Consider the following 25,573-nt stretch of genomic DNA (forward strand, 5'->3'; position numbering starts at 1 on the left):
ACCCACCACAGTGCTGAGCTTTTCTTCCTCTGTCTCCAAGTCTATTTCTTTGGCAAGGACTCTGCACCCTGCACCACTGACCCCTTCCCCTGTCTTCAACCCCCGCCCCCCCAACTCCTTTTCCTGGACACCCCACCCTGTTCTTCTGCCTGCTCTGGATCTTTTTTTTGCTAACTGCCGACGGGACATCAAGCGACTCAAATTCAACGCTCCTCCAATTCCAACCGCACTCCTTCCGAACGCTCTGCTCTCCACTCCCTCTGCACTAATCCTAACCTCACCATCATACCCGAAGACGGGAGATGGGGGGGGGAAAGGTGCTGTAGTAATGACATACTGACCTCCACCTAGCCTCCCCCCCACACAATTTCCCATCCCCTTTTCCCGCTCTCAACTTATCTCCTTGTCTGCCCATCACCTCCCTCTGGTGCTCCTCCCCCTTTTCTTTCTTCCATGGCCTTCTGTCCTCCCCTATCAGACTCCCTCTTCCCCAGCCCAGTATCTCTTTCACCAATCAACTTCCCAGCTCTTCACCCTGCCCCTTCACGGTTTCAACTATCATCTTACGTTTCTCCCTCTCACCTTTTAAATCTACTCCTCATCTTTTTTTCTTCAGTCCTGCTGAAGGGTTTCGGCCTGAAAAGCGACTGTACAGTACTGTTTTCCATAGATGCTGCCTGGCCTGCTGAGTTCCTCCAGCATTTTATGTGTGCTACTTGGATTTCCAGCATCTGCAGATTTTTCTCTTGTTTGTCTCTGATTTGTTACTAAATGTTTAGTATTACTAAACCAAAAATTCTTAGTATTACTAACTAAGGTTATTACTAAATAATTAATACACTTAATGCAAAATGATCTCAAAAGATTGAGGTGTTTTTCTTTAGCTTTTCTGTACTTTGTCAGAATTGTATCATGTACAATTTGTTTGAAATGGCATTAAGATGAGTATGACCAAATGGAAACCAGACGTGAATATAATGTAATCAAACAATTGTTTGGAAAATGAAATGAGGCAGATAAGATTGTGTACAGGAAAGGGGAATCTAAATTAAGACAATGTAGGTACAATGCTGCTGTTAATGAAATATATTGCGTAAGGTTTTACAACTAATTCTGGAAACAGAAGTGTTGTTTTGCAGGAACAACTGAAAGGCTTGAAGTTAATTGAAGAAAAGGCATTGGTTCTATCCCTATTTATGAGGGAATAAAAGATTACAGAAAGAAGTTGTTATTTTTTTCCCTAATATTCCTGGTTTACAAATTGAGCATCAAGAGTCTTATGTGAATGATGAGCTGTATGGTTCAGAAAAACAATCTGACTAATCATGGATCAAAATACCATGGGTGCTGGAATTCTGGAGCAAAATCTACAAACACAGAGTGTAATAATGGTGCAGAAGAGGAGAACTGGACTGAGCATATACATAATGGAAAGAGGATGTAAAGTGTAGGAAACAAAATCGAGAAGCTCAAATAGTTCTAATAATAAAAGTTTAAGATTTTGTAAATAATGGCATAAAATTGGGTGGAATCTCTAATGAGAATACACAATTTATAAGAGGGTATTAAAAGTTATAAACCGTTCTGATGGAAAGAGTTTTTCTTTGGGAAGGATGATGCAAGGCCATCTGCTCAATTCCCTAATGAGGAACAAGTTAAAAAGAGATTGCCGGGACTGAGTAGTATTTTGTCAAATGCACAAGGCATTTAGTGTGGGAATAGTTGGATCAGTGTTTGAGGTGAAACAAACTGCAAGGCTGAGTGGAAAGAACGGGTCAAGGAAATTAGTTTTGGATTACTTGAGAAAAGGACTGGCACAGGCACAAATGGTCAGATGACTTTTGAGGCAGTAAACATCTGTGATCTTCAGTCGTAAGAAATTTACCTTCATAACTAACTATAAAAGTTATATAATCCAGCATATCATCAATCTTTTTTATGTTTTCAAATTTCTCTTTTGACAGAATGTACTACCAAAAATTCAGAATCTGAAGCATGTCATTTATGTGGACAAAAAGACCGTAAATACTTCAGGATACCCAGAGACCCTTCAGATTCACAGTATGACTTCCGTGGAAGAGCTTGGAGCCAAGCCAGAGATATGTACGTGCAGGACTTACTTACAACTTGTTGCTTGACGGCATGTTTTGGAAGTGACCGTTGCTACTGCTTGCTCGCTATAGGCAAATGCTTGAGGAGGGAGTCAAAGTCAGAAATAAGCCTTTAGGTTCACTAAATCTGTACTGATCACCAAGCACATGATTACACCAATCCTAGGCACTTTTTTTTTGCCATAAACCTTGTTGATTCTCCCCCTCACCTACGCACCAGGGGAAATTTGCAATGGCCAGTGCACCTACCCTACATTTTTATATGAGCCAGAGAAAACCTATTCTGATATTGGCAGAACATGCAAACTTCAGAGATGGCACCAAAGGTCATGACTGAACTCTAGTCAATGGAACACAAGGACAGGAGCAAATAGGATCAGGGGCAGGTTACCTGGTCTCTGGATTGACCCACCTTTCAAGATAATTACGCCTCATTAACCATAGCTTCAATTCCTCGTTGTCAGACCCCCCCCCCCAACATAGTTTTCAACTCCCACCCCCACAGACACTTTAAGTACATCTAGCTCATTGACCTCTACAACTCTGGAACTCAGAATTTGAGATTCATCATCCTCAGTGAGAAGAAATTTCCACTTGCCTCTATTTCAAAATACTTTGAAAGTATATCAGATGTAGACATAGAGGAGTACTGCCCTGGACCGACCGGCATTTTGACCCAGGATGCTGAACCTGTCTCGGTGTCAATTTATATTCTGTCTTCCTCCTGTAAATCAATTCATATCGCACTATTGCCTTCATGTTCATGCATCTATTTAAAACATCTCAAACTTCACCTAACCTCTTCACACTTGCCCAGATTAAACTGCATCTGCCACTTCTCTGCCCACATCTGTAACTGATCTATTTCCCACTGCATTCAGTGATAGTCCTTTACACCGTCCACAACTCCACCAGACTTGCTAATTAAACCATCTACATTTTCATCCAAATTATTGAGATCACAATCTCAAAATCATCACAATCTCAAAATCATCCAAATTATTAATTATCACAAGCAACAGAGGTCCCAGCACTGATCCTTGTGGAATGCTACTGATCATGGGACCTCCCCCCAGAATAACAACCTTCCATCCTTAACTCTGTTTTCTATGGGCAAGTCGGTTCTGAACCTAAACTTGCAATGCATATTCATCTTCTGAATCAGCCTACATTGAGGGACCTTACAAATGCCTTACCAAGGTCCATGTAGATAACTTCCACTGCCTTACCCTCGTCAAGCTCCTTTGCCACCCTCTTTTTAAAAAAAAAAAAAAATTGCTTCTCTACGACTGCCATGAGGCTCACTGGGGCCTATAATTACCTGGATTATTCCCTTTTTCCCCTTTTTTTTTGAACAAAGGCATGACATTTGCTACACTCTGATCCTCTAGGACCTTACCCATTGCTGGTGACGTCCTGTTCTGTGGAGTTGTGAGGTATCAGCCCTACAAGCTATGCCACTGTGGTGCCCTTTTGAACTATTCTAAGAATATCTGCATTCCAGCAAATTAACGTTGCTTCTATTTCGCCCTTGTCCTGGAGAACAGAATATTCAGCAAGTTAATCAAAACTTTAAGCGGTATAAGTTGTATTAAAAGGCATTTTATTAAAGATGAGTAATACTTTCATAATAGGTCATGAATAGAGCACGTAGTGTGCATTTCGTAATATCTTTCTCACCTCAGCAGATTTGAACTTTCAGATGCTTGTCTAAATCTTTTCCAACTCCTAGGAAGGGCTCTTAAGCACAGATGAGTGGTCAGTATTGAATTTCAGGGTAGTTTTACCATATCTTGTCTCTACTGGGCACTGCTTATGTGGCCAAGTAGCAGTAACCCTTTTCCTGCTCTGCCATTCTTTTCTGGGACAAAGTTCATTCCTGACCATGACTGACAAGTTTTAATTCTGTATGTTCTGTTTAAATGTGAGAATTAGCCAAAAAAAAGTTCCATAGAGGATTCTGAAAAATACTTTTTGACCTCAGCAGTGGTTTGGATTGTGGAACTAGCTTCCACCATGTTTATTACTTAATTTAAATTTGGTTAATTTAATAATACGATTTTATTTTTTAAAAAAACACTTGGATCTTAGCAGTAACTGAACTGCTTATTGAAGAAGAAACTGATTATCATACACACAAAATTCTACGGATGCTGGAAATCCAGAGCAACGCACATAACTTGCTGAAGTAGGTTGGGCAGCATCTATGGAAAGGAATAAAGAGTTGACGTTCCGGCCGAGACCCTTCATTAGGACTGACCTTCTGACAAAGGAACTTGGTTGCCCTTTTCCTGGTCAGGTTTACGTGCAACTTCAAAAATCAATTCTTAACCGCTTCCTGAATTGGCATAACAAACCACTTGATTGAAAGGCACTTGGAGATGGCCCATAAATGTCATTCTTGCCACAATGCCCACATATGAAAAAATATAACAAACTGGAGTCATTGAAGTGATTTACTTAGATGCATTTAAGGGAGAAAATGAGTTGGTCTATGAGAAAGAAAGAAGTAGGATTTGGTCGCAAACAACAGGAATTCTGCAGATGCTGGAAATTCAAGCAACATACATCAAAGTTGCTGGTGAACGCAGCAGGCCGAGCAGCATCTATAGGAAGAGGTGCAGTCGACGTTTCAGGCCGAGACCCTTCGTCAGGACTAACTGAAGGAAGAGTCAGTTAGTCCTGACGAAGGGTCTCAGCCTGAAACGTCGACTGCACCTCTTCCTATAGATGCTGCTTGGCCTGCTGCGTTCACCAGCAACTTTGATGTATGTTGTTAGTAGGATTTGGTGTTGGGGTTATATGAAAAGGCATGGGGGAGGGGGAGGTTCTGGTTGTGAAACTCTGGCCTTGACATGTTGAACTGAGTGACTAGTTTTACTGTGAAAGATTGAAGGTGAACAATAAAGTTTCTCCAGATTGTGCAACTAAATGTGGCTTCTGTAGGCTGTAACTGGAAGTGCAGAGCTCATTGAAGTGCAGCCTACTGACTCATCCCAAAGCACTTAATCTCAGCATCCTTGCCTAGTTATGACATGCCACCAAAAACTTCTCATACGTACTGTTCCCAGAACTTGAATCCTTTTCCAAAACAAATGAACAAGATATTTGGGTTTGGCACATGAGTGGGAGAGGATTGGGAGGATATAGACGCAACTTCAGGCAGAAATCCTGAGGGGGGGGGGCTCGTCCATGTCGTGCTGCCCAGGCTTGCATATCTACACAGCTGGGATGCAACTTCCTTGCTTAGGAAGGCACTTTGGTCAGTGAGGATGAGATGGGTTGAAGGGACTAATTTCCATGCTATATAACTCCTGATTCCTTGACTCTATAATACTGTCCTACCCAATAGTTTCACATCGTTCTGATCCTGCAGTATTCTAAATCCCTATCCCTATCTGCTCTCATTTTAAATTAACAGTCACAAAATAACTTGAGCCATAATTCTTCCCAGTAGTGATCTGTGGCAGTGAGCTTTGGATCAAAACACAAAATATCACTAAATTCTGTGCGTCACATTAGAGGTCTGTAATAACCACTGTTTCTTGGATCACATGGATGGTCTTGTGGGGGGAAAAATTCTTCCCCCAGATGTCTTGATCATTCTGACGTTATTACAAAGTCTTTTCCATTGCTTGTTAAGTTGCACTGCCCATAATTGCACATTGAAAACAATAATCAATGTACAAATTTAAAAATGAGAACTGCAGCTGATGTGGAAGATATTCTGTATTGATAAGTTGCCCAACACTGATTAACAATTGTTTTCCTGCACAGTGGACACAACACCTTCCCAGCCTGTCCCATCAGACCTAGCAGTTGTCATGTATACGAGTGGATCTACGGGTCGACCGAAGGGAGTGATGATGTTGCACAGTAACTTAATAGCGGGAATGACAGGCCAGTGTCAAAGGATACCTGAGCTGGGGTAAGTAGTTATACTTTTGCAGCTTTACCTGGTTTTGACAGATAATGCTGCTCGTTGATCTAAGAACTAATGATCTCACTGGGCAAACTGTCATTTGTCAAAATTGACTTTGTAGGCCAGAGTTATATGATCTTCATTTAGAAGAATGAAGGGGGAAATCGCATTGAAATCTACCAAATATTGAAAGGCCTGATAGACTGGATGTGGAGAGGATGATTCTTATAGTTGGTGAGTCTAGGACCAGAGGGCACAGTCTCAGAATAGAGGGAGGTCCATTTAGAATAAAGATGAGAAGGAATTTCTTTAGCCAGAGGTTAGTGAGTGTGTGGAATTCATTGCTACAGACAGCTGTGGAGGCCAGGTAATGGGATATAGTTAAAGCAGAGTTTGATATGTTCTTCACAAACAAGAGAAAGTCTACAGATGCTGGAAATCCAAGCAACAGGCACAAAATACTGGAGGAACTCAGCAGGCCAGGTAGCATCTATAGAAAAGAGTACGGTCGACATTTCTGGTCGAAACCCCTCATCAGGATTGATGAAGGGTCTCGGCCAGAAACGTCAACAGTTTACACTTCTGCACAGATGCTGTCTGGCCTGCTGAGTTCCTCCAGGATTTTCTGTGTGTTGCGCTGTTAAGTTCTTGATTAGTTACAGAGAGAAGGCAGGAGAGGGATAATAAATCAGCCATGATGGAATGGCAGAGCAGATTCAATGGGCTAAATGGCCTATTTCTGCTCCTATGTCTCATGGTCTTGTGAGGCTTTTTGTTTAATTACAAAATTTCGGAGTTTGGGGCATTCATAGGTTGTAAGTACCACTATCTCACTATAAACACTGAAATACTAGGCTCTTTTGTTTAAAAAAAAAGCAAGCTTTGAAAACTCTGGAAAAGCTCAGTAGAGCAGGCAGCATCTGTGGAGAGAAACGTAATTGCTGTCTGTACTTGATGACTTTTTAAAGGAGCTAGGAGAAGTTAGCCAAAAGAAGATTTAAGCTAAAACTGAAATGGAGTTCAGAGATCCAGCGAGAACTCGAGGGGAAGTATGTGATGGGATCAGAGGTGGAAAATTTGAATGACGAGGAGCCAGTTGTCTGGGGCCTAGGAATTTAGGATTAGAATGGTCTCACCATTTACAACTCAATCTTTCAGTCCTGGCCCTTGCAGTCTACTTATTGTGGTTGTAGAATTCTATTTTAAACTTGTCCCATGACTATTTTATGGTATGTACCCAGCCTTTATATTTTCATTGAGTTGTTTAGAAACTATGGTTATATTTTAGAAATGGTTTTATCAAAGAAAAAAGCTCTGAAATTTTGGAATCAAAATTTCTAAAATATACCAAGTATCATGAATTTTGTTGTATAAATCCTCATGACTAAAACTAACCTCAGGACTGAATGAGTGTTTCAGCATCAGTCCTTTGCAGTTTTTACTAAAAATGCTAAAATTTATTTCTAGACCCAAAGATACGTACATTGGATATCTGCCATTGGCTCATGTGCTGGAACTCACTGCAGAAATCTCCTGTGTTGCTTATGGCTGTCGAATCGGTTACTCATCCCCCCAAACGTTGTCCGACCAGGTGAGCAACATTTTGGACTTTACAGTAATATCAAACAAGAAAATCTGCAGATGCTGGAAATCAAGAGCAACACACACAAAATGTTGGAGGAACTGAGTACAGTCGCTGTTTTGGGCCTTTACAGTAATAGGCCTTTTAGAGTGGAGGTTATCCACAACTCTTTAGAATTAACTTCCTGTCAAAAAGCATTTTTATAAATTTTGTATATCTCTACTTTGGGAATTTAGAAGGGGAATAAGCTATTTGGTTTCGCAAACTTAAAAGAAGTGGAAATGGCTTGCTTTTATAATGGGAGATTACACTTCACATTCCCAGTTCACTTGCTCTGCACGCTTGCTGAGCTTGTATGTTGCTAAATTTACTTTCCAGACGACAACAAATTGTTCAGTAGTTGAATGGAAAAAGTAGAATAAAAAAAGTGGCAACACTACTGAATTTTGTTCTCTATTGTTTCACAGTCAACCCGGATCAAAAAGGGCAGTAAAGGGGATTGTACAGTCCTGAAGCCAACACTGATGGCAGCAGTCCCAGTGAGTGTCTGAATGTTGACAAGAGCTTAAGTGTTCTAGCCTGGGGTGTAATTTCTAGTAAAACACTGTATTTATCACCAGAATCCCAAAACTCGTGGGGAGAGAGGTACATGGATTCTGAAGGAACCTTCACTTACTTTTAAGTAGAATTGCCATTTTGGCAGACAGAATCATAATCTGATGGAGGCTATTTTGCTAAATGTCAGTATTTTCTAACATGTAATTCCACATTGAAGTTTTGCTAACAAACATGGGGATATTGATTCACTATTATAGGATATGGCTGGTGATGGGAGAAGGGGAGGTACATTATTTCTTTGAATATTTTCCCATGGTAAACTGGCTGCCTTTGTCTTTTCAGGAAATTATGGACCGAATTTATAAGAACCTCATGAGCAAGGTGCAGGAAATGAACTACTTGCAGAGAACCATGTTCAAGCTCTGTTATGATTACAAGCTGGAACAGATCAAAAGGGGTTACGATGCACCTCTTTGCAACCTGTAAGAAAACTCAATATTACCTAAAAGATTTCACTGAAACTGGATCTAAATCTAAATTGTTCTGTATTGACACAAAAACCAGTTTTATTTTGGGGAAGTATTTTTAACGTAGTTGCTGTAGTGAGATACAAGTGGACTTCACTCATTTCTTGCCGCAGTTCTACTGGTGCTAAATTTTTGATGTGAACACAGATACTTGCCAAATGGCAAAGCATTTAGCCTCTGGACTTGCACCAGCCAGGGTAGGGACAAGGATCTTTCCACTTGGTGCATAAAGAGATTCCACACCTACAGAGACCAGACCCTTTGTCAGATGGGAAGGGCTTGGAGTTGTGCTCATATCAGGCCAGTTCAGCCTGTGTTGCTCCTTTCCTGCCCACAGGCAAGTTTCTGATTCTGCCAACTTTTGTTGGCAAGCAAGTGATTTGTGTTGCAGAGAAATGCTATTCTGGGCAGACTAAGGCAGTCTGGCATTTGACCAGGACATAAAATGCACATTCTCCGCGCCCAGCCTTAAAAGAACCAAGCTGTATTTTCCTTCAACAACTAAATGCACTTTACCCTGATAGTAACTGTAAGCTTGTCTCCAATGGTAGATTGCCTACCTTTGAGAAACCTTTCACTTTCTTCACGAGTGTAGCCTTTCCTTAATCTTTGTTTGGAGGTGAAAACATTTGAGTTGTGTCCCTTAGTATCTCTTGTCTCCCATGTTTATTTCTTACAAGGAAATAACTGCTTCTTTCAGTGATACTCTAGGACTGTTCATTCATACTGAGGCCCTTCTGTTAGTGTCATCCCACCTTGGGTCTCCACGGTGATGTACTTTTGAGGGTAAACCAAAATAGTCCAATAGAAATAACTCTCAATGCAGCTACAATGAATGACTGCTTTTAATCATCATTGCATTTGTGAAGGTTGATGTATGCAGATATTGTTTTTAAAAAAAACACGGGTATAGATAGGGTAAGTGCTAGTGGGCATTTCTCTCCCCTGCCCCCCGAGGTCGGGCGAGACTTGAACTAGGGATGCAAACAACAGGAATTCTGCAGATGCTGGAAATTCAAGCAACACACATCAAAGTTGCTGGTGAACGCAGCAGGCCAGGCAGCATCTCTAGGAAGAGGTACAGTCGACGTTTCAGGCCGAGACCCTTCGTCAGGACTGGGTTAAAGGTGAAATGCTTAAGAGGAACATGCAGTGGGAAACTTCTTCACTCGGTGGTGAGAGTGTGGAACGAGCTGCCAGTGGAGTGGTGGATTGGGTTCTATTGCAGCATTTAAGAAAAATTTGGGTAAGAACATGAATAAAAGGTGTATGGAGGGCTGTGATCCGGGTGCAGGTCAGTGGGACTAGGATGAATAATAATTCGGCACAGAATACATGAGCCAAAGGGCCTGTTGCTGCTGGACAGTGCTCTATGACTATATTATTCAGATAAATATCTTGCATGTTTTGATGCAATACAGATGCAAATAGTGGATATAGGCTAGAGGATGGAATCCCAATACTGCATTCGGTAAAGGACCGTTTTGGGAGGAAATTTGGGCATCTCCAGTGGTAGAATGATAAAAAGACTGGGCCTGAGCAAGAGACGGGAACTGAAGTCCCTGAGGGTAATAAAGCTAGAAGAGGTTTCAGAGTGACTTAGAAGAGGGGCCAGGTTTGTTTTTTTTTAAACTGAGCTGCCACTAGGTAGACAACCACTGTAGGTCGCTGAGCATGGATAATGGGGAAATAGGAATGGATTTCAAGATGCGGAGAGAGTTTGATAAAGTTCAAAACCTTAGTAAGATGGTATCGGGTCAGGTGAACATACTAAAATGTTGTTTGCCCACTGTTCCAAATCTGCACATCACCAACTTCCCAAACGTAGTTTGGGGAACTTCATAAAGTGTTGTAGATGTTTTATTTGACAGGGGTAGCACAGTAAAATAGCGGCTAGTGCAATCGCTTTATAGCATCACCAGTCACGGTTTTTCCACAGGCATATGTTGGGGTTAGTGAGTTGAGGCATTCTGTGTTGGCACTGGAAGTGTTAATGCCACCTGTGAGGCCACCGCAGTCCTCAGACCATGTTGGGCATTGGCGCAAATAATGTTTTTCACTGTATGTTTCAATGCTTCAAAATACATGTGACAAATAAAGCCAGTCTTTAAATAGCGGGGGGGAGAATTTGTCATGCAGATCTCTATCATTTCCAGTGCTTTGGGGTATTTGCAATCCCGAGCATCTTGTGAGACCCACTTTAAAGAGCATTTTTTTTTGTGTGTGTTTTATCATAGGTTATTATTTAAAAAAGTGAAGGCGCTATTGGGAGGAAATGTTCGAATGATGCTGTCTGGAGGTGCACCTCTTTCCCCACAGACACAGAGGTTTATGAATGTGTGTTTCTGCTGTCCAGTAGGTCAAGGCTATGGCTTGACAGAAACGTGTGGGGCTGGTACCATCACTGAAGGTGAGTGACTGAGCTAACAAGAGTGCTGCTTGGAGTGTGGTAATGTCTCATGGGAAAGCAAGAGTAGTGATAAAAGGAAATTAACTGGGGAGACTTGAATATACTACAGGCTACAAAATGGAGATGGAGGAGAATTATTAATTATTGGTGCTGTATTTTAATGTGAACAGCAAATTTTTCTTTTGTGTGTTTGCATATATGTATGAAATCCTATTCTCTACACTAAATTGCATGCAGGTGCTAGAGTCATTGAGGAAAATGATGGTTGTTTATGCTTGTTTCATGTGGCTTAGTTCATAGGTTAACCTGGGTCAAGATGACATGTGTTTGGGAAACTAATGGGAAGATTTATGTCTTAAGATTATTGCCAAATGTGTGCGTGGATATCCAAACATTGTTCACTGCTGCTAAACAATTCTGTGAAGCCCAAAGATTTCCCCTTCTTCCCTCAGGTTTCCACTTTTGGCTTTCAATATCTAAATCTGAAGGAATCAGGGACAGGGAATTTGATCAATTCCCATCCTGGTCCCACTCTGCATAAGTAATTTGATTAGATGCTTTGATGTTTTGGTGTTCTGAACATCCAGAATGATTAAGATTTGGAAACAGCAATTATAATAAAATTAACATGGATTTTCTGACTTTGTAATTTCCACTGAACTTTCCAAAAACTGAGTTTGTCTATCTGTTTTCCTTTGTCCATTTTTTCGACCTATGGAATGACAGGACACAGGTGACCTCTGAAAATCAGCATATTCTCAGTATTTTGTTGCTTTTTAAAAATTCTTTTTTTCACAAGTATAAATTTAAAATCAAAATTGTCATAATTGACAAGATTTACAAGGAAGCAATCTGTACACTGCTGTGAGTTGCTGCTTGGGGGGTCTTCACTCCTTCCAGTGAAGAGGAGAAACATGTCTAAAGTTGACCAGATGTGTCACTGATGACATCAGTTAGAGATGGTTCTTCTCTTTAACAATGTGGAATGCAGAATTGACACCAAACATCAGATTGTTTCAGTGAGCAGATTGACAGGATCGCAGGTTTCAGCAAGTACACAAAGGAACGTAGTTTGTCTGCACCACTGGCTCTGTAAAGAGCTTCTGGAATGTTTCATTGCTGAAAGGAATCCAAAATCTAACCATGCTCTCTGCAATTTCAGTATCGGACTACAGCACGGGCAGAGTTGGAGCTCCACTTATCTGCTGCGAAATCAAGCTTGGCAACTGGGAAGAAGGTACTTTTATAAGACCTGCATCCGTGTGATTTGACAGTATGGGGGCTGGGAGTTAGTGGGTTACTCTTCCAAGAAGCTTGCACAGCTTCAGGGGATGGCTGTATCGTCTACAATAGGTACAAGTACCATGGCGACAAGAATTAAAACCCCATTCTTCTTACTACTCATGGTACATTTCATTGTCAAATGTAGAGATTGTGAAAAGAACAATATGGAAAATACTCTACCAGTGACAGGCAGCCCGGGAGCTCCACTGCAGGGTGAGTGCTGACGGCCTCCACTGCCCTGGCCTCAATCCTGACATCCATTGCTCTATACATTTTGCACTATTGTGGGTTTCGCTCCTGCTCCCCGAAAGCGTGAGTTAGCAGCTTAATTGACCTTGCTGCATTGCCCGCAGCGTGCCAGTGAGGTGAATTAGTCTGAATGGGTGTTTGATGATTGGTCTGAACTTGATAGCTGAAGAGCCTGTTTGCATGATGCACAATTCAAATTTAGCAGTCAGTCAGTTTTTTTTGTGTTAAAACAAAGTTACTACTTTTCTTTCCCTCCCCTCCCCCTTTCTCTTCTCGAAGTCTGTCTGGGGGCCCAAGTCAATCACAGTCCCTGTGATTGTCACCAGGGCTGTGAGGAAATTATAAAGCATTGTCTCTACAATCAGATTAAAGTTTATTATCACTGTTTTACATGACTCAAGTTGTTTTGAAACAGTGGTATATTGCAAGGACAAATTACAAAATGGAGACACCTCTTTCTCCCTTATAGGGAGAGAGGGAGCCTGTGATATGTCGGGTACTGGGTGAACGAGTAGTCTTTGGGGTACTGCAAGTCTTTGTCTTTGCTGTTGCTTTGCTGCACGCTTGGGGTGCTCGGTGGTGGGTGTTGATGCTTTTTTTTGCTGATGGGGAGGGGGGATCGTTGCTTTGCTGCTGCTTGCGCGCGGGAGGGAGGGGAGCTGTGGGGGGGTGTCTCTGGGGTTCTAACATTTAACTGTCATTTATTCTTTGGGGGCACTCCTGTTTTCGTGGATGGTTGTGAGGAAAAGGCATTTCAGGATGTATATTGTATACATGTCTCTGATGACATTGAATGTACCTATTGAAACAAAATAGTGCAAAATAAAAAAGGAATAATAAGGTAGGGTTCATTGACCATTCAGAAATCTGATGGCGGAGGGCAAGGAGCTGTTCCTGAATCATTGAGTGTGGGTCTTCAGGCTCCTGAACCGCCTTTCTGATAGTAGCAATGAGAAGAGGGTATGTCTGGACAGTGAGGGTCCTTACTGATGGATGCTGACTTCTCTAGGCCTCTCCTCCTCGATGCCCTCCAAAGAGGGGAAGGTTGTGCCATGATGGGGTGGGCTGAGTCTACGTTCCATAGCCTCTTGCAGTCCTGTGCATTGAGGCCTCTGTACCAATGCCCTCTGCCAGACATCTGTAGAAATTTGCCAGAGTCTTGCCTGACATACCAAATCTCTTCAAACTCCTAATGAAGTGGAACTGCTGGCATGCCTTTCTTTTTGTGATTTGCGTCGCCATGTTGCACGCAAGACAGTGCTCCAAGACATTGGTAGCTGCTCCCTCTTTCCACTGCTGGCCCCTCATTGAGTTCTCCTGGTATGTGTTCTCCTGGTTTTGACTACCTGAAGTCCCTTGGTCTTGCCCACCTAGTTGACATCTCAGATTTTATCAATCACTGTAGTGTCATTTGTAAGTGGTATTTGAGCTGTGTTTAGCCACATAGTTAGTAGAGTGGTGCGGCCTGTCATTGGCAAAATTGCCTGGATGGTCTCCTGGATGTATAATTCTGTAACTGTTCAATCCCGTCAGGGTGCAGTGACAAAGTTTCTCCTCACAAAATTTCGTGTTCTCTTTTTCTAGTGGGTGATTAATGAATTCCCTTTATCCTCCATCTCTGTGGGCTTTGGTGTATTGTGACTGCTTTAGATTTCACCTGTAGTATTGTGAGCAGTTTTGGACCCATTATCTTTATATATTAAAAAAAAGTGCTGGCGCTGGCATTGGAGAGCCTCCAGAGGAGGTTCACGAGGATGATTCCAGGAATGAAGGGTTAACATATGAGGAGCATTTGATGGCTCTGGTGCTATACTCGCTGGAGTTTAGAAGAGTGGTGGTGGGGGGGGGTGGGTGGATCCAATTGAAACCAATGAAATATTGAAAGGCCTCGGTGGAGTGAATGTGGAGATATTTCTTATAGTGAGGAAGTCTAGGACCAGAGGGAGCAGCCTCAATAGAAGGACATCCATTTAGAATAGAGATGAGGAGGAGTTTCTTTAGCCAAGGGGTGATGAATCTGTCGAATTCATCGCCACAGATGGCTGTGGAGGCCAAGTCATTGGGTATATTTAAAACACTGGTTAATAGGTTCTTGATTAGTAAGGACTTCAAAGGTTACGGGGAGAAGGAAGGAGAATGGGGTTGAGAGGGATAGTAAATCAGCCATGATAGAATGGCGGAGCAGTCTCAATGGGCTGAATGGCCAAATTCTGCTCCAATGTCATGGTCTTTGAGGCCTCTGTTTCCTTCCACCAACAGGCTGAGCTCAACAAGCTAACCCAGGATGAAAATGAGTCATTCTGGACAGTGGCAGTCAGCATTACTGTTCCTGCCTAGAATGTGATTATGACTTTCCAAGTGATTCATCAGTTCATGTCAGGAACAAAGTGGGCTGCTTTTGATTTTTCAGTTAATTTGTAGAAATCCAGCTGGACAATTTAAAAAAAGAAATGAAAATGTTTGTGTTGCATTCTTTTAAAATGTTCTTCCTGAAACGTTCAGAATAAGCTTGGTTGTATATCTAGTAGTGCTGCTATCTCGCAGCTCTAATGACCTAGATTCGGTCCTGACCTCCAAAAACTCTCCTTGTGGCATTTGCCCATTTTCCCTGTGGTTGAATCAATTTCTTCCACTGACTCCAGTTTCCTCTTACTTCCCAAAGGCAGGGAGGTTAACTGGCCACAGTAGATTGCCCCTAGAGTGTAGGAAAGTCATTAGAATCTGGAGGAGTTGGGTTTCTGGGAGAATAAACTGATCAGTGTGGAATAGGTTGCTGCAGATTTGATGAGCTAAAGAGCTTATTTGCATTCTCTGACTTTCTGCTGCTTAACAGTTGTTTGTTGTTCAACTATAGGGGGATATACCAATCGTGACCAGCCAAATCCAAGAGGAGAAATTCTGATTGGCGGGCCGAACGTGGCAGTGGGGTACTTCAAAGGAAATGCATCCAATGATGACTTTTTTGAGGACAGCAATGGTCAGCGTTGGTTTTGCACGGGGGATGTTGGCGAATTCCACCCGGACGGTTGTCTACAGATCATTGGTAAGAACCCAGGAAACTGGAGCAGGAGAAGAGCATCAGGACCTCTTGACCCAGCTTATCATTCAAAATGACTTGTCTTTCTCCACCATTTTCCTACACTCTGCTCTAGATTCCTTCAATCTCCGTTTAGAATATCGTCAGTAAATCAGTCATGTGCTGTCAAGAGTTCCAAAGACACATTGAATGAAGAATTTTCTTATTTCAGTCCTGAATGACCTGTCCATTATTCTGCAATTCATCATTCATTATCTGCTTTAAGGGTTCCTGGAAGAGAAAAGCTGTTCCTTAAGCACTTGCCTCCTGGAAGGGACTTGTCATTTTTCAATCTCTTTTTCATTTTCTTTTATTTTCTCTGCACTCTGGGCCTTCAGTTTTATGGGTCTTCTGTGAAGATAGACATTATGTATTTTTAAAATTTGTCTTCTGATTTCTTATTATCCATTATAAATTATCAGTAAACAATCCACATATACCCTCGGTAACTTTTGTTTTAATATCTCATTAGCTTGCTCGCATATCTGTTTCTCCTTTCTTTATCAATTCCGCAGTGATCCCTTGATTTTTTTTTTAAAAAGGGCTCTGAACCATCAGGCTCACAGCAACTTCGTAAGTCTTAAACACAAGGAATTCTGCAGACGCTGGAAATTCAAGCAACACACATCAAAGTTGCTGGTGAACGCAGTAGGCCAGGCAGCATCTCTAGGAAGAGGTACAGTTGACGTTTCGGGCCGAGACCCTTCGTCAAGACTAACTGAAGGAAGTGCTAGTAAGAGATTTGAAGGTGGGAAGGGGAGGGGGAAATCCAAAATGATAGGAGAAGACCGGAGGGGATCACCTGTCCAGCTCTTGGCTCCATCCCTCCCCCTCCTGTCTTCTTCTATCATTTGGATCTCCCCCTCTCCCTCCCACCTTCAAATCTCTTACTCACTCTTCCTTCAGTTAGTCCTGACGAAGGGTCTCGGCCCGAAACGTCGACCGTACCTCTTCCTAGAGATGCTGCCTGGCCTGCTGCGTTCACCAGCAACTTTGATGTGTGTAACTTTATAAGTCTTTTCCTTTGATTTAATAATTTCTCCTGTAATCCATATTTGGTCCTTTTCGTGGATTAAAATTCAAAGTACATGTTCAGTACACCTCCAAACACTACCATGAGATTCATTTTCTTACAGGCATTGTTGTTTCCATGCCAGGCCATGATGCAACCAATCAGGATACTCCCCACTGTGCATCTATAGAAGTTTGTCAAAGTTTTAGTTGATGTGCCAAGTCTATGCAAACTTCTCAGACAATAGAGGCATTGTAAGTGCTATCACAAAGGAGGCATGATACGCTGGTCCCAGGACAGATCCTCTGATACAACAATGCCAAGAATTTAAAGTTAATGACCCTGTCCAGTTCTGATCCCCTAATGAGGGTTGGTTCATGGACCTCAGTTTTTTCTTCCTTCAGTCAATAATCAGCTCTTTGTCTTTGCTGACGTTGAGTGATAGGTTGTTATTGTGACTTCATTCAAACAGATTTTCAGAAAGGACTTGCATATTTATTGCAAATCATGTGTTATTTCTTAAATGTTAGCCATTACCTTACCTGTGTAATTTGAATGAGGATTTCCAATCTACCAGAGCCAAGCTGCGCCCTCATGTCTTCATAATTTCCTTTGTTTTGGTTGAAAACACTAGCTTCAGATTGAACTACACCAATTTCAAATGTAATGTGTTAAATTCTATTATAGTTGCTGCTTCCTCTGGACTCCCTTACAAAAAACATTATCAATTAACCCTTTCTTATTGCACAGTAATAGATCAAAAATGGCTGATCTAGAAATCTGTCTTGTCTATGCCAGAATACATCCTCTCCTTTTTTTTAAAGCTCTTTGCCAATTCCCAAAACAAAAGTTTGCTCCTCCTTTCTTCTACCTATGTTTGGTTCAATCTTTGCCTCTCCCTACCTTCCGTTTAGTGACACCCTGAACTCTTGCATTAGGAAGACACATCCTAGAGTCACATCTATATACACAAGTACATCTTTGCATCTCCTTAGTTATTGAATCTTCTATCATTTCTATCTCACTTTTCTTATTCCTGTTGGGTGCTGTCATGTCAATTGTGGTGCTGCTATCCTAAATCTGGCTGCATTCTCCTGAGGCACCACAGTCATCAGGGTTCAGATGTGAAAATCTGATTGTGAAAGGGACTCTGGAGAACTCGTGGACTATCAGCTTTATCCTCTCCCAGGTTGCTCGGTGGTAGACCATTCTCTCTTCATACTTTTAAGCTGCAGTATGATCATATCCCTGAAGTGCTATCAGCAGGGTCTTCAACCTGGCACCACAGCCCCATCTCCAAATCCCAGTGCTTAAGCTGGAAACATTTAAGTATATGTTCCTCTCCAATTCACTGGGAGCATCCAGTACTTCCACAGGTACAGGATTCACATTCCACTTGGCTGAGCTGCCCTCTCGTGCATCACTTTTATAGATAAGAGTAGAAATCAGATGCTCACTAGCCATTTTCCTGCCTTCTGCCAGCAATTCTTTCCCCACTTTATATCCAATGCCAATGTCAAGTTACAACGGCTCCACTTGCCGTTGCCCTGACCTCACTTGCTGAAGTCTCCACCCTCAGCAGCACTGAGCACAAACCATGCTGTGTTTTCGTACACTTGTCGAGTCACCGGACTTGAATTAATTAGTAGCAGATATTGGGCAAGGATAGGAAGGGATTATCGGAAGGAGTGAACTGGGATTGCGTTTTCAGAAAGAAGAGATTAAGATTGAATGCAGCAGCATTCTTTGCTCTGAATACATCTGTTGTTTTGTTTACCCTGATTAGTCCATGGTGTGTAAAACCAAAACACCCAGACCGGCAGGGTTTCAGATTGGAAACATCGCTAATTAATTAGGTTTCCCTGGGCTACAGAGAGATCAGCCATGGGTCTGCCTGGCTGACCAATAATGTGGTCGCTGGGTGAACACACAACCTGTGTGAGATCATTGTATCTTCTCCATTCTATCCCTGGGCTGTGCTTTTATCTAAATTACCTTTACCAGGATGCTGCCAGGATTGGAGAACGTGCCTTATGAGGATAGGTTGAGTGAGCTGGGACTTTTCTGTTTGAGCAAAGGAGATTGAGAAGGGACTTGATAGAGCTTGACAAAATGATAAGGGGCACTGATCAGCTGGAGACCTTTTTCCAAGGTGGAAATGGCTAATATGAGGGGCATAATTTTGAGGTGATTGGAGGAAAGTATAGGGGGTGTGTCAGAGGTAGTTTATTTTTTTACACAGTGGTGGGTGCATGGAATGCACAGCCGGGGTGATGGTAGAGAGATACATTAGGGGCATTTAAGAGACTCTTAGATATGCACATGGTTGATTGAAAAAGGAAAGCTGATGTGGAGGGGAAGGGTTAGATTGATCTTGAGGTAGGTTAAAAGGTCAGTACAACATTGTGGGCCAAATGGCCTGTAATGTTCAATGTTCCTGAAGAAGAGGACTTAGTGGAGCCCAAAGTCACCAACTTCCAGAGAAAAGAAATCATGATTTTAGCAGGAATATTTTTTGGATTTTTGCATGCAATATGGAATGCATATCATGTGCCTATATTACTAGAGATTTATATTTTTTTGAAAAAAGCCTATCACTGAGTGTACAATGTCACTGTTGACCCATGTCTGAGTCAAGTGATGATCAGGCAAATTTTAACTAAATAAAAACTCAAATTTTATTGTAAATGACCATGTAAACTAGAAAGTTTGTTATAACTGACTCTGGGTCAATGATTTAGGTTCCTGAATGTTATTGGTCTTTTTGTACCAGTCTTCACCCAGATTCCAACTCCAATGTCACAGCAAAATGGGGGATCCACAGTTGGCCAAACAATTGATCCTGTTTCTCCTTCCCCCACGCATGGAGGTCTTCCTTGAGATCTTTAGTCTCCAGAGTTCTCACTGTTCTGCACCAACAATTGCCCATTATTATTCACTGTAATGTTTTCCTGTTGGTTCTGTATCTGGCTAGCCTGCTGTCCACTTTCCATTGGCTCTGATCCAATGAGGTATTACCTGATTGCTCTTCTCCCAACTAAGGACTTGCCTCTGATCTTATTCCCTTGTTTCTGCTTGAGTCAAGTCATTTTACAGCCAGCTCAAGACAGACCCTGGGCTTGGGTGACATCATCTCAGACACAAACTGCTCTTCCATAAGTCTGTGGCAGATGATCGGTAGGGGCTTTATGTTCACTTTCATTTGCTCTGACCGAACCTTCCCTGAGCAAGAACCAGTTTAGGGAAAAGTTCACAAAACGGTGGCCTCTGTTCCTTCCACCACATGGCAGCAACAACAAAGACTCTTTGTCCCTGATATATTCCAATTAGTGGTTTTGTTGGGTTTTAATTCCGTCATGACCGACATCTCAAAGTAATTTGTCACCAGTGACATTGGTACGTGCTAGTTGTGATTTATTATTGCCATATTTGATAGGTCAGGGCATGAAGGAACACGGGGAGAAGGCAGGATTTTGGGGCTGAGAGGAAAATTGGATCAGCCATGTTGAAATAGCAGAGCGGACTCAATGGACTAATTCTGCTCCTATATCTTATGGTCTTATTTTCCAAGATGCAGTGGAAAAACCTGTCTTACATACAGTTTATATAGATGAAATCATCACATGAGCTAGAACAGGGTACCATGATATTGTAATGGTTACCATGACAATTTCAGGGCTTTGTAGTTTGGAGTTCAGTTCCAGCATTGTCTATAAGGAGCTTCTGTGTTCTGTCAGTGACTGCGTAGGTTTCCTCTGGGTGCTCCAGATTCCTCCCACAGTCCAAAGCTGTACCAGTTAGTCATTGTAAATTGTCCTGTGATTAGGCTGGGGTTAAGTAGGTGGGTTGCTGGTTCACTGGGTGAAGGTCCTGTTCTGCACTGTATCTCTAAATAAGGTAAAACAATTATAATGCAGAATAAAGACACTGAAAAGTGCAGATAAATGATGAAGTGCAAGTACCCACGAGTCAGAGACTGCAGAGACATGAAGTCATGCTTGGCACACAGCAAACTCCAATCCGGTTGAGACCTGACAATTGTCTCCTCCTGAGGTTCGTTTGAGGATAAATGACAGCCAGGACACTGGGCAAATCTCTGCTGTCCCAATTTACAGTGGTGTGAATGGATGTTTTAAAATGTATCTACCTGAAGGAGTAGACAGGGCTGCGGTGTGATGTCTCACCTGGAAAATGATGGCATGAGTGTAATGAAGTATTGGAAGAGATTCCTTTCGAAGGCTGTAAACATCCTAAGGCTCAGGTAGTTTTTTGCCTGGGGCTTGCTCGTGTTTTGATATCATTTGACAGCCTGCAAGACATAACTGTGTGCATATCCCCTTACCACTTCTGTTGTGTTAATCCGTCATGGTGTAACCTTTCATAACTTAAACTAATTCTAGGATAATGTAACTGTTTATTTTTTAGATCGAAAGAAAGACTTAGTAAAGCTACAAGCTGGAGAATATGTGTCTTTGGGCAAAGTTGAGTCTGCCCTGAAAAGCTGCTCACTCATTGATAATATATGTGCATACGCAAACAGGTAGGTCAGATTTCTGTCACAGTCCAGTAACTATATGAATTATAATCTGCTGTAACAATATTGGAAGCTTTGTTTTCATTCAGTAGTTGGCTACAGTTTTTCCATAAAGTTTTTGTACTTTAGGCAATTGGTTCATGGCAAGTAGAATCAGTAAGTTAATTATGATATAATATTAATCTGTAAAATATTAAATATGTCATTCATTCATCTTGTGAGCAGATTTGAACTCCATTTCTAAGAAAGGATATGCTGGCATTGGACAGGGTCCAGAGTAGGTTGACAAGAATGATCCCAGGAATGAAAGGGTTAATGTAGGAGGAGTGTTTGCACACTCTGGGCCTGTATTCACTGGAGTTTAAAAGAATGGGATGGGAGGGGATCTCATTGAAACCTGCCGAATATTGAAAGATCTAGAAGTTGGGGTAGAGAGGATGTTTTGATAGTGGAGAGAATAGGTTGAGAGGACACAGCCTCAGAATAGAAGCCCCCCCCCCCCCTTAGAACAGCAGGGACAAGGAATTTCTTCAGCCAGAAGCTGGTGAATCTGTGGAATTCATTACCACAGGCGGCTGTAGAGGCCAAGTCATGGGGCATATTTAAAGCGGAAGCTATTAGGTACTTAACTACTAAGGACGTCAAAGTTATGGGGAAAAGGCAAGAGGGTGGGGTTGAGAGGGAAAATGAATCAGCCGTGATCAGGCAGAACAGACTCGATGATCCGAATGGCCTAATTCTGTCCCTATGCCTTATAGTCTTTTGAATGTTGCTATCTTATCTCGCTGGAATCTCATTCCACATGCCTACCACTCTGTATAAAAATAAGTATGCAACTTGTCTCCCCTTTCACCTTTAATCCTATCCCCTCTAGTGTTTGACATTTCCATTCCTGGGGGAAATGATTCTGATTATCACCCCCATCTCCCCCTCGCATAATTTTGTATATTTCCATCAGGACACCTCTCAGCCTCCAGTGCTTGGGGAACATAATGTACTTGCCAGTCCAGGAAATATCTTAGCAAATCTCTTCTAAGCCCCTTGCAAAGCCTCCAGGTCCTCCCAGACTAACCAGGGGATAGTCTGGAAATTAATTCCAGTAAAAATGCAAAAGAAAAACACAAGAAATTCTGGAGATGCTGGAAATCTAAAGCAATGCTTATGGAAATGACGTTTTGAGCTGAGACCATTCTTCAGGACGAGGTGGGGGCTGGGGTAGGAGGATAGCTGGAAGGTGATGGGTGAACCCAGGTGCGTGGGAAAGGTAAAGGGCAGAAGAGGAAGGAATCTGATGGGAAAGGAGAGTAGACCGTAGGAGAAAGGGAAGGAGGAAGGGGACCAAGGGGGAGATGATAAGCAGAAGAGGTAAGAGGCCAGAGTGAGAATAGAAGAGGGGAGGGAATTTTTTTTTACTGGAAGGACAAATCGATACTCCTGCCTTCGGGTTGGAGGCAACCCAGATGGAATACAAGGTGTTGCTCCTCCACCCTGACGATGGCCTTAGCGTGGCACAGAGGTGGTCTTGGAGCGGCATTGCAAGTATTACTGGGAGGTGGTGGTGCAATGAAGGAAAGATAATGGCAGATTTTAAATGGAAAGGAGGTATGGATTACTTATGGTTCTGGATATGGAGAGAGAAATAAGTTATCAACATTACTTAAGCTGTGGGAGTTGACATATACTTGGATTCCGAAGGAAAGCTGTTTATTTAATGGAATAGACATTTGGAGAAAGTGATCAAGGAGGAAGCAAAACTGTTTCATAGGATAATCATCAAACAATTGAACAACAAGACAGCAGACAATTTCAGCAAAGCGAATTAGTGCCTGGCTCAAAGAAGTCACAGGGAGAAAAAGCATGCAAACTGACTGAGTCCATACTGACCAGCAACCACAAAACTACACTAATCCTTCATCTAACATCGTTTTTCTCAACATTCCCATCAACTCTTCCCACCCACCCAACGTTCTACCACTCACCCAAGGAACAATTTGAAGTGGTCAGTTAATTTGCCAACCTGCACAAGGAGGAGGCTAGAGCACCCGGAGGAATATCACACAGTCACAGGGAAAGCTTGCAAACTCCACACAGACAGCACCAGACACCAGACTCAAAACCAGTTCTTCAGTGCTGTGAGGCACCGTAGACCTGGATTCAAAGTTGGACAACTATGTGCCGCCTGTAAGTGCTGGACACAATGGCCATTTAAGGAGGGAATTCCAGGATTTGATACCAAGGTAGTTGAAGGCACAGTTGTTGGGAATTTCTATATTTGTGCTGGAGTCCAGAAATCTATGGCACGTTAATTGGAAAATACCAGTGGTTTTCAGCAACTTCCAGCCTTATCATCCCCATAAACCACAGGAGTGTAATGTACTGCCTACATCTTGTGAAAATTTTAAAACTGGATGCTGGAAATCTGAAATAAAATCAGAAAATATCTCGAGTGAGAGGGTATTTGTGAAAAGAGAAACAGATCGAACCCTTGTGCTAAAAAACATGAAAATGTTGTTTGACCTATAGAGTCATAGAATAGAAAAGTACAGCATAGAAAATGCCCTTCAGCGCGTCCAGTCATGCCAAACCATTTAAAATGCCTTTACCCATTGACCTGCACCGAGACCTTAGCCCTCCATACTGTACCCCTCCCATCCGTGTACCTATCCAAATTTCTCTTAAGCGTTGATATCGCACTCACATGCACCACTTGCACTGGCAGCTCGTTCCGCACTTGCACGACTCTCTGAAATATGGATACAGAGCTAATGTCTTTTGGTTTGATTTCATTAACAAAGACGCTTTAACTCTTTACACATAATGTCGATTTTACAGTTTTTGTAAAGATCTTAAAAGATTGTGGGTAGTAATGACATGCTACAGAGTTTGTGTTGGAGTGGCTTGCCTGATTGCTGGTTATGTATGGGGGTCTAAGTAAGGTGCAGAAGACCATCTGGTCATTTCCACCCTCTCTACATCAATGACGATGCAGGTAGTTAGAATGGCTGGTGACACGTTCGAGTTGTTTTGAGCTACCACCACCTATATCATCAAACAGGAGGTAGTTTTTACACCTGGGCGCCTATTTTTTGTAATGTTAATGGAAGCCTGCAAGTGGTGATTCAAAGCGGATGAATTCTTATTACTGGTTACTGGAAGAAACGTTTAACCATCTCAGGGTACAGGACGTCATGTTCTTACTAGTTGGTGGAAATGTTGGGAAGTTGTTAAACCTCTCAGTGACTACATGAGGACGTAGAAGAGTACAGCTCTGGAACAGGACCTTAGGCCCACTATAGATGTATCTACCACGATGCCAGTCTGAGCTAATTCTATCTGCCTGCACATGGTCCTCGTCTCTCTCTATTCCAGGGTTTCCAACCTTTATGTGATGGAGCCTTGTCATTAACCAAAAGGTCCGTGGATCCCAGGTTGGGAACCCCTGCTCTAGTCCCTGCCTGTTTGTGTCCAAGTGCTGTTAACTATTGCAATCCTATCTACTTCCAACACCTCCCCCTTGCACTGTTTCAGCCACCCACCACTCTTGGAGAGCATAAAGCGGGGGAAAGTGTTAAGTGTGCAGAGTAGGGATTCTGGTTTCTAACCTTATCGGTGAACTTCAAACCACATTCGTTCTTCCTTTACAGTGAGCAGTCCTATGTGATCAGTTTTGTGGTGCCCAATCAGAAGAAGCTGACTGCTCTCGCTGAGCAGAAGCAAATTCAGGGAACCTGGGAGGAAATTTGCAACGACAGCAAGATGGAGGCGGAGGTACTACGGGAGATTAAAGAGGCATCAGCGTCCAGTGAGTACCGAGGTCGCTGGGCTCACATTCAGTGTAGAAGCTCCAGTGCTGACTATTGTTGTCCAGTGCTTTTTAATTAGAATATTCAGTCTATGTATTGTATTAAGCAACTCCAAACATGCAGAAATATTTGTTCCACTTGTTTGGTCATCAGCTGTAGCGCTTAAGATATAACAGGCAACACCAACATGGCCTTCTAGCTTTAGTTTAGTGCCATTGTCTGCAAAGTAATTAAGATAGTGAAGGGGTTGCTCCTCAAGTTCTGGTTGTTCTTTAACCCCCATGTTCCTGATCTACAGTCACCCGATGCAGAGTGGTTTGGGTCACTTGAAGGAGCTTCTGTTCAGTTTGCTCCTGGGCCTGGCCAAGTTGGCTATCCATGGGTCCAAGTGACGGGCAATTGGGTGCTCTGCCCCAGTCAATTGCCAGCTCCTCTTCCAGGGTTACATCCTTGCCTTGGTGCCCCTGGAGAAGGAACATGTGGTCTCTATGGGCACAATAGGATG

General features: G+C 42.4%; 1 protein-coding gene across 8 annotated transcripts in view; it reads left to right on the forward strand.

The window, feature by feature from the left end:
• Window positions 1-25,573, forward strand: part of LOC134353104 (long-chain-fatty-acid--CoA ligase 4-like) — a 92,946-nt gene that overhangs the window by 62,217 nt on the left and 5,156 nt on the right. For all 8 annotated transcript variants that reach the window (XM_063061012.1, XM_063061015.1, XM_063061017.1 and 5 more), the window contains exons 6-15: window positions 1,965-2,103; window positions 5,889-6,039; window positions 7,501-7,624; window positions 8,083-8,154; window positions 8,516-8,655; window positions 10,938-11,110; window positions 12,273-12,347; window positions 15,498-15,686; window positions 21,157-21,271; window positions 24,910-25,067. In XM_063061012.1, the coding sequence (XP_062917082.1) occupies window positions 1,965-2,103; window positions 5,889-6,039; window positions 7,501-7,624; window positions 8,083-8,154; window positions 8,516-8,655; window positions 10,938-11,110; window positions 12,273-12,347; window positions 15,498-15,686; window positions 21,157-21,271; window positions 24,910-25,067 (1,336 nt within the window). The remainder of the gene's footprint in view (window positions 1-1,964; window positions 2,104-5,888; window positions 6,040-7,500; window positions 7,625-8,082; window positions 8,155-8,515; window positions 8,656-10,937; window positions 11,111-12,272; window positions 12,348-15,497; window positions 15,687-21,156; window positions 21,272-24,909; window positions 25,068-25,573) is intronic.

The sequence above is a fragment of the Mobula hypostoma genome, chromosome 10 (genome assembly GCF_963921235.1).
Source record: "Mobula hypostoma chromosome 10, sMobHyp1.1, whole genome shotgun sequence".
In the NCBI taxonomy this organism is placed as follows: domain Eukaryota; kingdom Metazoa; phylum Chordata; class Chondrichthyes; order Myliobatiformes; family Myliobatidae; genus Mobula; species Mobula hypostoma.